Source organism: Myxocyprinus asiaticus, chromosome 4, assembly GCF_019703515.2.
Source record: "Myxocyprinus asiaticus isolate MX2 ecotype Aquarium Trade chromosome 4, UBuf_Myxa_2, whole genome shotgun sequence".
Taxonomy (NCBI): domain Eukaryota; kingdom Metazoa; phylum Chordata; class Actinopteri; order Cypriniformes; family Catostomidae; genus Myxocyprinus; species Myxocyprinus asiaticus.
Genome location: NC_059347.1, coordinates 28,851,698 through 28,866,873, shown reverse-complemented (window position 1 = coordinate 28,866,873; position 15,176 = coordinate 28,851,698). Strand labels below are relative to the sequence as shown.

At 38.9% G+C, this 15,176-nt stretch overlaps 1 protein-coding gene across 2 annotated transcripts in view; it reads left to right on the top strand.

Annotated features, from left to right (window-relative positions):
• Positions 1-15,176, top strand: part of LOC127440160 (N-acetylglucosaminyl-phosphatidylinositol de-N-acetylase-like) — a 34,249-nt gene that overhangs the window by 13,538 nt on the left and 5,535 nt on the right. For both annotated transcript variants that reach the window (XM_051696612.1, XM_051696613.1), the window contains exon 3: positions 1,844-1,934. In XM_051696612.1, the coding sequence (XP_051552572.1) occupies positions 1,844-1,934 (91 nt within the window). The remainder of the gene's footprint in view (positions 1-1,843; positions 1,935-15,176) is intronic.

The following is a 15,176-nucleotide window of genomic DNA, read 5'->3' as shown; positions in this document are numbered from 1 at the left end:
CTTCTTTTGCTGTCTCTGGCTCCATACCAAAACCTGGTGTGCTTCCTACTGCCTGCATTGGCAGCTACCTTGTAAGGGACCATCCTAACTGAAATCTAACCTAAGCAGATGGAATCTGCGCACAGAAATCTGCAGAAAGCTCTGCAGAATTCCTCAAAAGTCAGCAGATTCCGACTGGGCCTGGTCATAAGTGCAACTCTGCATGCCATCCAAATAGCGCTCCTCATACACCAGAGACTTGACTCAATTGATTTTAGAGTTTTCCATTAGCATGTTGCTAAGCTAGCAATGTGATACTCTGATACGCTTAAATATACAAATATTGAGTATAATTATGCTGCCTACCTTTTGAAAAAGCCTTTGTTTTGGGATCGTGCCTATGAAACCTTAAAATGCTGTCTAGGTAGGCAGCGCACTTGGTTTTGGAACTTCTATTTTCTTTTTCTGACACTATGCTCAGTCTACTCAACAGCTCTCTTTATCACTCTCCCCCTCTCTCTCTGTCCCTCTATGTTTGATAAAGGTGTCTAGGACTATAAAGTAGCTAAAGAACAAAAAACTTTAGCTTCAATGATTGGCCGCAGGGGGATCAACTTTCGTTGACCCCAATACATTTCATAGCAGCTATGTGTGGTAAAAAAACAAAACAAAAAGGGAAAATTGTGTGTGAGAGAAAGAGAGATTGGTGCATGGCCCTTGTTTTCCCTGAGCTGTATTTATAGATGAATGGGAGGGAAAAGCCTGGATGACCTTTGATCCCAGACTTCAGAGAGGACTGCATCCGCATTCCAGCTGAGCTGTAGTGAGACTGTGGCTGTAAATCAGATGGAGAGACTCTCGCTCACCACTGTAGCCTTAGGGCCAAACTCTGCTCTTCCAGGACCTCACTGTTTTGTTGCAGCTCTGTATGTGTATATGTGTTGGCTCACAGAGGTGTACTTCTCTGTTCAAATTAAACTTACACATAAAAAATGGACAGTACGGTATTTACAAAACTCTTCCGTCATTTATATCTTTAGTATTATATATTAAGACATTATGTCAGGAAATGTAAGCCAAGCATAACTATACTACCAGTGTACCAGCGTAGTCCAATTCTCAAACAAATGGCACATATGAATCAGTTCTTTTGAATCTACACCACAAAACATACAGCAAACGAATGACTCTTATCAGCTCATTCTTTTCAGTGAATGAAAAACGTACTCTACAAGTCAATAATTTTGTTACGTCTGACTCTAAATGAACCAAGAATTGTCACCGTGTGTAGCCTCAGAGTAATTACTGGATGGTTGTTGATGACAGTGTGAAGTTATAGATACACATTATGAGTTTTGTTGTAATTATTGGTATTTTATAAGAATTAATGAATTAATAAAATATCTGAATTAAAATGTCAGTGTAAACACACCTTTTGCAGTAATCTGATCTATTCAATTATGAAATCAGGTTATTATTTGGTAACATGCTACTAAGTGCAGTAAATCCAATAAGAGTTGCATTTCTTATTTCCAAATATTTCTTTCTCAAAAGTACTAAAATAATTGTTAATGGAACCATTAAGGAACTGGAACTGTTAAATTCTTTACGATTCCCATCCTTACACAGGAATATCATTGAGACTGAGTAGAAACATTGACTGTATACTTATACGTTAAAAACCACCCACAAAACCCTAGCAACATGGTGGCTAGTTTTAAATGTGCAAACATCGCTCACATTTTTCTCAGAAAACTTTAAAATCTGGCTTCCTACATATACTGTTTTCCAGATTTCTCTTGTGACTTTGAGAGAAAACTCTATATAACACTAGTATGTTTTTCTTCTTCTCTTGTTTTTGCAGAGAGCTTCCAGATGACCCAGCGGTCCATTGGAGCACTGCACTGATCTCCTCTCTGATCCTCAAACACATTCAGAACTATAACATCAGCCTGGTAGGAAACTTCTAGAATGTTTATATACATAAGGGCCATTCAGGACCACCCCAACTGTATATTAGAGTGTATTTTCATGACCTAAACCTATAGGAATTCCTCTAGAACAGGGGTTTTCAAAGTCTTAAACAGTAAGCCCCCCCGACAAAATGTACAAGATTTTTTTTAATTTATTTATTTTTTGCAGATCTATATACATAATGCAATAATTTTGTGTATAGGCCTTTACAATAGCTAAGTAAATAATAAATAAAATAGCCTAGCCTATGCTAAACGTAAAAAAATGATCTTCCACTGAAAACAGCAGTAGGCCTACATTCTAGCCACTTTTTTGAAGTTTTATCAGGTATTGTCCTTTTATTGTTATTTATTTTATTAAAAATCATCATATTTCAGGTGTTGGAGCAATTCATCAACGATGATCAATAAACTTAAATTCAGTCTGACAGACTCACTCAGCAATACCTCATACACGGGTGCGTGATAAATATTTGATTCAATAATATGAAACCGTATTTTGCATTATTTTTATAACAAAATAGCCTACAGTATACCCGTTTGTCCTTATGACAGTGGGATTGCTTAACTTTTTTAGCCTATATTTATGATATATTTACATCACATGAGCCAGTCTCCGTCTCCGTGTAAAACAAACACAAACTTGAAGACACATCGACCCGATGTCATGTTGAACATCATGATTTTGTTCCACATTTTCGGATTTTCCTAGATAAACTTGTGCAGCTATGGTGTCCACTGTGGTGACAGAAGACGTGAGTCACAACAGATGTTGTCTTAGTTGTCTGTTTATGTCATTTGATTTGCTCACGTCTCTTACATCATAAGCGAACATCAGAATATCATTCTTACAATAAAAATGTAACCATGTATTATACTGCATTTCCTATAAGTGTTACCGGCCAAATGGCGAGTTGATTCCTCAAACTCTGGTATTATTTCTCTCTCGACATAAAACGTCTACAGAGGCAAAATGCTTGTATGAATGAACACAGGCAGAGCTATATGGCTTTATAATAAATATGCGAGTGCACAGGACACATTTTTAGGCGTACACGCACTCTCTGAGCGAGAGCAGGGAGATTTCATAGAGCAGCGTATATTATTAGTAAATACGTGTGCGAGCAGAGAGATTTGTGCTTGTGCGACCAGTATGGATGCGCTTTCACATGATATGCATGTGCTCTTGACATTTAACAGTAGTATAACACCATAGAGCTACTGTCTATTAAGCTGGACTATGGTCTATTAAGACAATTATTTTCATTTATCTTCACATTACATTTTTATTGTATTTATTTATGGTGAATTTATCTTAATTCTCTGCGCCTCCACTGACATGCCCTGGCGCCCCCCTTGGAAGGCGCGCCTCCCCATTTGAAAACTGTGTCTCTGGAACACCTCAGCAGGTTAAGAGACCTTTCAGAGCAGTCTGACATGACATTGGTTGCAGTTGAGGCTAATGAAAGACCATTTTTCAAAACTATGAAAGAGTGCACTAACCAGTTCCTAAGCAACAGGAACAGAACAATAGGTGAAGTGTGTTCTTGTTTTCAAAACAGAATGTTCTAGATGGATATCTAAAATGTTTAATTTGATCATTACTAAAAATGTATTGAGATTGAGACAACACTTAGAAATAGGGCTGTGCCGATACATATATATGTTGATAAATCAAGATACTTTTTCTTACGATATCGTACTGATACTTGGGATCCCTGTATCGATATTATTATTAATCTGTTTGTGCATTCATATCATATCCAACATTTCAGTAATGAAGAAGTAGGTCGTCTAAATAAGCGCAAACTCTGAGAGCTTAGCTTTTAGGGAAGATCAAAAGATAAATGTACAATATGTTATAAATAATTAACAGTAATCAGGAGAGATGGAAGGGCAGTGTTCCACAGGGTGCGAATTACAAAGAATGTAGAAGAAACTTTCCGTTAAGATCCATTTAGGACAATACATGGACAAAACATAAATGTTGTGATTTTGTATCATTTTATTATAGGATTTTATATACATTTTTTGTTGTTGTTTTGTTTGAAAGGTATTTAATATGGATTGCCTGTGCGCTGGTAGCGGCAAATACAATTCAGGTTGTGTGAGACAAACTTCTGCAGATTGTGCCTCAAAAAGTACCAATTTTTGCAATTCCTTTAAAAACATAAACCCACCTCAAAGTCATTGTATAATTCGCACACTGGTGTTCCACTCACATTGACTGATATTTTTAGACCTTTCTAAATAAGTGTTAAAATACTGTACATTTTTATGTTTCACCTCAGCAAGAAGCACTGATCCTGGATCAGAAAGAGGCTTTAAATTGACACATCTCAGTAATAGGACATCTAAGTACATACTGCAGATCCATGCAGATATTTTCATAGATTCCTGCTTTCACTTCGTCAAAACACAGTCCTGACTTCCTAATCTGATAGCTCACGTGCTTCTCAAGAGGTTGTCTTGAGTGAGATCATATCAGCATGATTAATTCTCTTAAACCAACCTGTCATTGGTCCCCTGTATTTAGCCCTAATTACACATGCTGTAATATCCCATAATACCACTGAACTCGACTGAAGCAGACACATGTGGTTCCCCAGGGTCACTGTTGGCAAGCCAAAGCAGAGATATCTATCAGCCCGCACTAAGGAGTTCCAGAAAATGCCCCAAAAAGAATTGGAAATCAAGATTAGAACAAAAAAAATTTTGTTCACTGTCACCTCCTCTCTTTTTCTCACGTGTACTTTTTAATGTTCTCTCTTGCTCTGTGTCCCTCTCACTCTCTGCTCACATGCCATAACATTTCATATAAAGGCCAACAACAGAGAACTAGCATAAACAAGCCAAAAAAAAAAAACACACACACAAAAAAGAGTGTTCTTGTAATGGATGGTTTACCTCCATCCATTGCTTCCATGTTCTTATGAACTATTAGCAAAATGTGAACATACAAACAGCAGCCAATATCACTCCTCCCTACATTAACACACCAATCTGACTTAAAATCACATGATAGATCAATAATACAGACTGAAGCCAGTGGATCTGCACGCAGTTTCACTGCGCCCTTAATTTTATGTTTGATTTAAGCCGAAGAGGCTGTGGGGATGGAAATACTGATGAAAAGATATTACATTACGCTATTTGACTTAGGCTTTTGAATGGGTGGGAAAAGAGTGATGGCCATCTTGTGTGCTCTTCAGAGGATAATGGGAAGGTTTGCGGCACTACACAAATAGCCTCCTCTGGTTTAAACAGATGTACAGGACTGCTGTGTGTACCAGGTTCTGTATGCATGCATGTGTGTGTGTGTGTGTAAGAGTGACACTTTTCAAAGTCGGGTTTATTGTCATTTTTAAAAGAATTAGACTATCTATCTATCATCTGTCTGTACACTAGGTGGGTCATTCTCAAAAAAAATTTACTTAACGACTTATAAACTATTTTCAATTCTGTTCAGTTCCTTTTTCGCCAATAAAAGTTGATTTCACATTATTTTTATTTATAAAGGACAATTTCTTGTTCTTTATACTATTATTTAATTTTGTTTGTTAATGAAGCAAGGGTTGTAACACCAGTGACAAATTTTGTTTGAATAGATGCATTTTCTTAGATGGTGTCAATAGCATCACAAAACAGACCACTTCTCTGACTAAAATCAATAAATCACATTAAATCTCTTTTTTTCTTTCGCATAAATATTAAACAATGTAACACCAATTTTCACATGGTTAATTAAATTAACCATGTGAAAAAATGTGTTAAAATGTAAATGAATAACTTTAAACATGATGGGAAAATCCATATGAGGATCTTCGTCCTCTGAACTTTGACCTTGGAAGTTCTTTTCCACAACATTTTGTATTTTTAAATATACGTTTTTAACATTGATAACACCAATTACATCAAAATAAAGGGACAAACATTAGTTTTAAATTGTTGAAATCATTCATTGCTTTTTTGCACAGTTGTTAGGCCTTGCGCTTGTGCTTGACCTAGGAAAACAAAATAAGTAAAAAAAAAAAACTGTAAATGTCATAGAAGTGGTGTACCAGATGAAGGGGACAAGGGTTTTTTCAGGCAATTGACAAATTCAAATACATTTTCTAAAAAATGTGTAAAACAATATCGAGTTAAACCATTTTATATTATTTAATAAAAGGTTAGGTTATAGAATTATGCCTTTTAAATGGGTTTCTTGACTATTTGAAATCTTTTTCATGACTAAAACGTCAAAGGACATGTTTGTCACCATATTTTGATAATGACCTAGAGTAGACAAGAGATTACATTAAAGAGATTAGAGAGAGGTTTGTCTTTTTTCTACTTTTGACTCCTTAAATATGTGTACGAGTGTGCAGGAATGTTTTCCCTTGTTTTTCTCATGGGCAAAATTGTCTTTCTCTGCTGTTCACAGTGTTTGGAGTTCTATTCCGCCTCATTCAAACATGCTAATCTGCTCCTCTGAAAGCTGACTCACTCACCTCGTTGTCTTTGGCAACAATCTTCATACCTGCCACAATATATTATTTTGTCAACCATATTTTCCTCCACCCTTGGCACTCTTGAGCTATGCAAAGCAGCAGTTTTGGAAACCGCCCATTCCCAAAGACAGAATCACTCGCCTGGTGACACAACAGACAATATGCCAAGGGTGTAGCCAGGAAATTACTTTTGGGTGGGCCTCAATAAAAATGGATGGGCCAAGTTTTCGGCTAATTTTTTTTTTTTTTTGTTTTTTTTTTTACCAAATTTTCCTTAACAACAGAGAAGCAGCACATTCAAACAGTTCGTTCACACTTTCAGAATGTATGAATTATTTTTTTTATTTTATAAATATATATATTTGAAGTTAAAGATTAATCTCAAATTTTCATTTTGCCCCAGACTCTGTATTTTAGGCGATGGGGCGGTCATTAATATAGGGGTAAATACATAAATAATTGGGTCCTGGCCAGTGTTATGATCGGCAGATGGGTTATTCTTATGGGATGAGAGTGTTGCATGGAGATGGGCAGGGTAGCGGCATTTGTGGAGATGTCGTATAGAAGGCTGGGCAATCTGGGTTTATTTGATAGAAAATGGGGCAGATATTTGGCCTTTTTGGAAGGCTCTCGGGGAGGGGCAGTGGAGAGGGATCTGTAGTTTTAAATGTGTGTGTGCAATTGTATTATTTTTTGAAAGTATACCTTCATGTTTTTTTGTTGTTTGTTTGTTGTAAGGGGGTTCAGTGGAAAGGAGGAGGCGAGAACCGGCTTGACAACTTAAATAATAATTTAATAAACAATTTAAACAAAACACACAACCAAAAACACACAGTACAGCTGCCTGCAATTCTCTCTCTCTCTCTCTCTCTCTCTCTCTCTCTAACTGTCGTCCCCGGCCGCCTTTATCCCTCGTGCGCCCCATCAGGCTGATTGGGGACCGGGTGTGTCTCATTCCAGCCCAGCCCCGCCCTCCTCGGCTCTACATTTGTTTTTTGTTTTTTTGTGTGTGTGTGTTTCTAAATATTTATGACTACTGGGGCGCGTGTTTGTGTCGGGGGGGAAGGGTTTAATTTTATATAATTTGATTCTGCATTTTCTGTTATGTTTATGTGTTGAATGGAATGGAATCAATCAAAATTGTTTATAATAAAAAATTATAATCTCAAATATTCTGGGTGGGCCTGGGTCTAATTTGGGTGGGTCCAGGCCCACCCCGACCCACCCTTGGCTACACCACTGCAATATGCAGATAGATTTGTTTCCACACAGTACTGGCAATACCCACCAACAATTAAACTGCTGAGTCCTGTTTTTCATCTTAGTTTTATATGTTTCTTTTTTTCTTATCTTTCACCCCTGTTCTTCAGTGGAGTAGAGGCCCTATAAGTTTTAGTTATTGTGTACTAGACACTGTTCTGTGTGATGCCACATACAAGTTACACCTGCTCTTTAGAGAACTGGCATCATGGTGTGCATGAACATTCTCGTTGATGAACTGAAATGTATCAGTAATGCAGAGAAATGTGGGAAACATCAGGTTCTCATCAGGCCCTGCTTTTAAGTCATAGTGTGCTTTCTTACAGTGATTTTACCAAGTAGGACATGTTCCTGGATCAATGTCATTATTGGTCCAGGAACAACATCCTTATCAACCAATCGCATTTTAGGGTTATATTTTAAGATTAGGGCAGGATGGTAGCCTGGTGACGCCATGCAAAGGGTAGACGTGTGAGAGGCAGCTCTGCGCACTTTGCTAATTTTTTTTAATTATTTTCATGATATAATCCGGTGAAATTCGATACACCCAGTTACACATTTGCTGTTTGAGGTAAACATGGCAAAGAAGTCAAAATCATAGGGCTCTGGAGACATTAAAAGACACTTACGGGTTCAAGATGAAAGCCCAGACAGGCCTGTGGACCAGGGACTCGATTTGTATGGCGTGGCGGGAGAAGGAATCCAGCGTCAACTGTCCAACATGTCGGTGATGTTGACGAAGGTACTTGCGGACTTGGAGGATCTTGCTGTAATACGGCGATGGAAAAAAAATTCTCTGAGTTAGTCACAAGAGTGACAGATGTTGAGAGACGAATCGGTTATTTGGAGTCATCAGAGAGGGAATTAGCCGCTAATCCGCCTGTGACCAAAGTTGATTTGGAACGTGTTCTTGAAAAGCTTGAAGATTTTGAGAATAGAAGCCGCAGGAATAACATTCGAATTGTGGGAATTCCTGAGCATGAGGAGGGCAGAGATATGGTGAAATTCCTAGACGAGCTTTTCCCAAGTCTGCTTGACATAACAGGCCATAAACTGGAAATCGAGCAAGCTCGCAGAGTCCCGGCTCGCAGATCTGCTGAGGGAGACAGGCCCCGATCAATCCTGGCCACATTTTTGAGATCATCCGATAAAGATCTCGTGTTGCGCCAGAGGAGGATCAAAGGAAAGCTTTTTTGGAAGCATCACAATATTTTCTTGTTTCCGGACTTTGCGAACTCGACAAGAGTGAAACGTGATCGGTTCAAGGAATGCAAGAAACTCTTACATCAGCGGAAGATCGCTTTTGCACTGATGTTCACTGCCAAACTGAGAATAAACACCAAGGACGGCAGCAAAGTATTTACATGTCCCAATCAGGCAATGTCTTTTATTGAAACAATGGGTTAGTAACCATTGGGTGTTTCTCTTGTGAGTGGATTGACTCACTGTACATACTCTGGCTTTCGGAGGAAGCTGGGTGCCATTTTTTTCTTTTTGCGTTGGCTCCGCCGAGCGGCTGGAATTTGTTTTGTGGATTAACACTTTTCCTTAAAGAAACTTTTGCATTGACGGAAGATCACTTTTACAATGAAGTTCCCTGCCAGATTGAGAATAGACACTACGAATGACCGCAAAATATCTACATGCCCACACAAAGGATGTCTTTTATAAAGTTGGCGGACTGTGTAAATCATGGGATATACTTTTATGCGGCCTCTGAGTGAATTGACTCTTGACCATCCGAGGAACCGGGATGCGTGTTTCATTTCCTTTTGTGCTAGTTCCGCCTAGCGGTTGGAGTTTGTTTTGTTAAATAACACTACTTCGGGACAGTTATGGATGAATCTGTCAGTTCCTTGTGCTTATGCCTCCTGCTGTCTGGGGTATGATTTGTGGAGTATTTTCGTGAGACATTGGAATGATTACGTCATCTGCAGCACTCATCAGCTGGCTCACTGAAGATTCGTTTGTCTGACCGAGGAAACTGAACGGCTTTATATCGGCTGGAATTTGTTTTGTGAAGGAACACACCTTCGAGACAGTTCTGTGAATGAGTCTACACGTTCTTTGTGTTTATTCTGCCTATTGGCTGGGGTTTGTTTTACAAAATATTTGATGTTATGTAATTTTGCCTTACAAATTTGTGAGGCAAAATTGAGCAATCCGATGGCAAAGTTGTCGCGGGGGCTCTCGTAGGCGTACATGGACTCTGAGTTTAGAGGGAATGACGCCGGTTGGCACTTTCGTGCACACGTTTTTCTTTTTTCTGTTTGTTTTGCTCGGGAGGAAGTTCGGGGTTTTATTGGTCTTCATCATTTTGGTTATTTATTTAGTGGTCTTCATAATTTTGTTTTTGGCACACAATTTATTTTTTCTATTATATAAAAATGCCAAATGTTAATATGAGTGTACTATCTCTCTGGAATGTGAATGGGAAGGTTATTTATTTAAGAAGGAAGGTTATTTATTTTCTTAAACGTAAGAAATATGATATAGTGTTTCTTCAAGAACGCATCTTTCCCCACAGGAATCTGAAAGATTTGGGAAGATATGGGGTGGACATGTTTTCTTTAGTTTGGCCTCAAGTAAGAGCAAGGGAGTCATTATATTGATTAATAAACATCTACAATTCAAATGTCTCAAACAGATTAAAGATAAATTAGGGAGAGTCATTATTGTTTTAACAGAAATTCAGGGGCAAAGTCTGATTTTAGCTAATATTTATGCACCTAATGTTGATGATCAGGGATTTTTTATAGATCTTGAAGAGATGTTGCAAGCCACTGGCACCCCTCATGATATAATATTGGGAGGAGACATTAATCTTTTGATGGACTCAGTCCTTGATCATAGTGAAGCAAAAGTGTGTAAGCCCCCTAGAGCAACACTGACGCTTCACAGGATGTGTAAAAATCTTGGTCTTACAGATATTTGGAGACTTTTGAACCCATCTGGTAGAGACTATAAATTTTTTTCATCAGTCCATAAGATTTACAGTGGTGTGAAAAAGTGTTTGCCCCCTACCTGATTTCTTATTTTTTTGCATGTTTGTCACACTTAAATGTTTCAGATTATCAAACAAGTTTAAATATTAGTCAAAGATAACACAAGTAAACACAAAATGCAGTTTTTAAATGAAGGTTGTTATTATTAAGGGAAAACAAAATCCAAACCTACTTGGCCCTGTGTGAAAAAGTGATTGCCCCCTAAACCTAATAACTGGTTGGGCCACCCTTAGCAGCAACAACTGCAATCAAGCGTTTACGATAACTTGCGATGAGTCTTTTACAGCGCTGTGGAGGAATTTTGGCCCACTCATCTTTGCAGAATTGTTGTAATTCAGCCACATTGGAGGGTTTTCGAGCATGAACTGCCTTTTTAAGGTCATGCCACAGCATCTCAATAGGATTCAGGTCAGGATTTTGACTAGGCCACTCCAAAGTCTTCATTTTGTTTTTCTTCAGCCATTCAGAGGTGGACTTGCTGGTGTGTTTTGGATCATTGTCCTGCTGCAGAACCCAAGTTCGCTTCAGCTTGAGGTCATGAACAGATGGCCGGACATTCTCCTTCAGGATTTTTGGTAGACAGCAGAATTCATGGTTCCATTTATCACAGCAAGTCTTCCAGGTCCTGAAGCAGCAAAACAGCCCCAGACCATCACACTACCACCACCATATTTTACTGTTGGTATGATGTTCTTTTTCTGAAATGCGGTGTTACTTTTACGCCAGATGTAATGGGACACACACCTTCCAAAAAGTTCAACTTTTGTCTCGTCAGTCCACAGAGTATTTTCCCAAAAGTCTTGGGGATCATCAAGATGTTTTCTGGCAAAAATGAGACGAGCCTTAATGTTCTTTTTGCTCAGCAGTGGTTTTCGTCTTGGAACTCTGCCATGCAGGCCATTTTTGCCCAGTCTCTTTCTTATGGTGGAGTCATGAACACTGACCTTAACTGAGGCAAGTGAGGCCTGCAGTTCTTTGGATGTTGTTGTGGGGTCTTTTGTGACCTCTTGGATGAGTCGTCGCTGCGCTCTTGGGGTAATTTTGGTCGGCCGGCCACTCCTGGGAAGGTTCACCACTGTTCCATGTTTTCGCCATTTGTGGATAATGGCTCTCACTGTGGTTCTCTGGAGTCCCAAAGCTTTGGAAATGGCTTTATAACCTTTTCCAGACTGATAGATCTCAGTTACTTTCTTTCTCATTTGTTCCTGAATTTCTTTGGATCTTGGCATGATGTCTAGCTTTTGAAGATCTTTTGGTCTACTTCACTTTGTCAGGCAGGTTCTATTTAAGTGATTTCTTGATTGAGAACAGGTGTGGCAGTAATCAGGTGTGATAAACCACAGGAGAAATTGAACTCAGGTGTGATAAACCACAGTTATGTTTTAACAGGTGGGGCAAACACTTTTTCACACAGGGCCATGTAGGTTTGGATTTTGTTTTCCCTTAATAATAACAACCTTCGTTTAAAAACTGAATTTTTTTGTTTACTTGTGTTATCTTTGACTAATATTTAAACTTGTTTGATGATCTGAAATATTTAAGTGTGACAAACATGCAAAAAAATAAGAAATCAGGAAAGGGGCAAACACTTTTTCACACCACTGTATTCTAGAATAGATTTTTTTTTATTTTTTTTATATCCAAATCCCTCATTTCATCTGTTGATGATTGCACAATTGGAAACATTTTAGTCTCGGATCACGCCCTGGTGAGTTTAGAGGTGTTGCCACATATAGAGAAAAATAAATCATATAGTTGGCGCCTTAATGTATCCCTTTTACAAAATCCTGATTTCCAACAAATGTTAAAGACTGAAATCAGTGTTTAAATGGAGACCAACTGTTCCTCAGTATCCTCTGTGAGCTTGGCTTTGGAGGCACTAAAGGCGGTTCTTAGGGGTCGGATAATACAATATGCCTCATTCATCAAAAAATCCAAGGCACGAGAACTTGTGGAGTTGGAAGGAAATATTAAAAGTGCAGAGGCAGAGCTGAAGCATCGTATGTCATCTGATGGCCTCAGAGAACTGACCCGATTGAAATATAGATATAATAATATTTTGTCGCGGAAAGTGGAGTTTTGGTTATTCAGGGCAAGACAGTCATACTTTGAGTCGGGAGACAAAGCAGGGAAGCTTTTGGCTAGATATATAAAGCAGAGAGAGTCTCTTTCTACCATTACCTCGGATATTGATATTAATAATGCCTTTAAAGAGTTCTAACTTGATCTTTATAGTTCCATGTCTTCGTCTACTGATGAAGACATTAGAAACTTTGTGGAACCATTAGATCTTCCTAAACTGACGACTTAGCAAAAAAACTCTCTTGATTCTGAGATAACCTTGGAGGAGCTTGACGAGGTAATTAAGTCCCTACCTACTGGCAAGGCTCCGGGGCCAGATGGTTTTGCCGCAGAATTCTTTAGATCCTATGCTACAGAACTGGCTCTATTTTTGTTAGAAGTTTATACGGAATCACTAAAGAATGGAAAGCTTCCTCCAACCATGACACAAGCCCGGATCAGTCTGATTCTTAAAAAGGACAAAGGTCCAAGCGAGTGTAAAAGTTACCGTGCAATCTCCCTGATCCAACTAGATGTAAAAATGTTGTCAAAAATTTTGGCTAATCGATTAAGTAAGGTTATGACATCTCTTATACATATAGATCAGGTGGGGTTTATTCGGGGCCACAGCTCTTCTGATAACATCAGGCGTCTCATCAATATCATGTGGTCAGTAGTGAATGATCAGACTCCGGTCACTGCCATCTCACTTGACGCCGAAAAGGCGTTTGATATGGTAGAATGGGATTATCTTTTTAAGATTTTGGAAATGTATGGGTTTGGGAGTGCATTTATTGGTTGGATTAAGTTACTTTATAGACACCCTGTAGCAGCAGTACAAACATATGGATTAATTTCAGATTATTTTACTCTGAATAGTGGCACCCGGCAGGGTTGCCCTCTTTCCCCATTATTGTTCTGTCTTGCCCTGGAACCATTACCAGCTGCTATAAGAAAGGAGGATGATTTTCCAGGGGTGATTGCGGGAGGTGTGGCGCATAAGCTTCTGCTTTACGCAGATGATATTTTATTATTCGTCTCCGACCCCACTAGATATATGCCTTGCCTCCACAGAATTATTAATTCCTTTTCCAAGTTCTCAGGATACAAAGTCAATTGGTCTAAATCCGAAGCTTTGGCTTTGACAGTGTACTGTCCAGTAACGGCCTTCCAGCCGGGTGCCTTCCAGTGGCCCAAACAGGGCATTAAGTATTTGGGAATTTTATTCCCAGCAAATTTGTCTGATTTAGTCAGAGTTAATTTTGATCCCTTAATAAAAAGGTTTTTGAATGATGTCAGCAGGTGGGCTTCATTACATTTATCGAGGATTGGGAAGGTTAATGTAATTAAAATGAATTGTATTCCAAAATTCAACTACCTGTTACAGTCTCTCCCTATAGATGTCCCCCTCTCTTATTTCAAGCAATTTGATAGTATAGCGAAGTCCTTCATTTGGAATGGTAAGTGTGCCAGGTTAAATTTCAATAAGTTACATAGGCCGATTGACAAAGGTGGGTTAGGCCAACCCAAGATTTTGTTTTATTATTATGCATTTGGTCTCAGACATTTGGCTCATTGGTTGCTTACACCTGAGAGAGCTCCTCTCTGGTTTTGTATTGAAAGGAAGCTCTTGCCCCATCTCGCCTCTGCAAAGCCTTTCGATCAAATTAATCGGAGAAGTTAAGTCACACCCTGTTATTTTGCATTTGCACGCGGTATGGACAAAAGTGTCCAGAGTGTTTAATTCGGATATTTATTTAAACGTAGCCTCGAGCATATGGCAGAACCTTAAACTATGTATTAATAAGTCCCCTTTCTGTTGGTCAGATTGGATTATGAGGGGGGTTAATACACTCGGTGACCTATATGAGAGTGGAGTATTGAGACCTTTTGAAAATTTGGTTCAAAATTTTGGGATTCCCAGATCTCAATTTTATAAGTATTTACAGCTGCGCCACCTACTCTGCACTGTTTTGGGAGTGGCACGCACCCCCCTAGTGCGGCAGATACTCTGGGAGTGGTGATTTTTTGAAAAGGTCATGAGGCATCAGTGTATTACTCCCTGCTAATTCAGAGTCTGGGGGACGGAGCTTTAAATTCGCTCAAAAGATTATGGGAGGAAGATTAACATTTGTTTTTGGAGGAGGGAGTGTGGGTTAGGATTCTTAAAAATGTCAAGTCTGCATCTAGAGATGCAAGGGTGCGCCTTATGCAATTTAAGATTCTACATATATTTTATTGGACCCCTTCTAAATTGTATAGGCTTGGTCTTAAGGACACACCCACCTGCTGGCGATGCCATTCAGAAGATGGAGACACCACCCATGTTTTTTGGGGGTGTCGTAAGATACAGGAGTTCTGGTTGAGGGTCCAGAATTTTATGGGCGACGTATTGGGTACTCGGA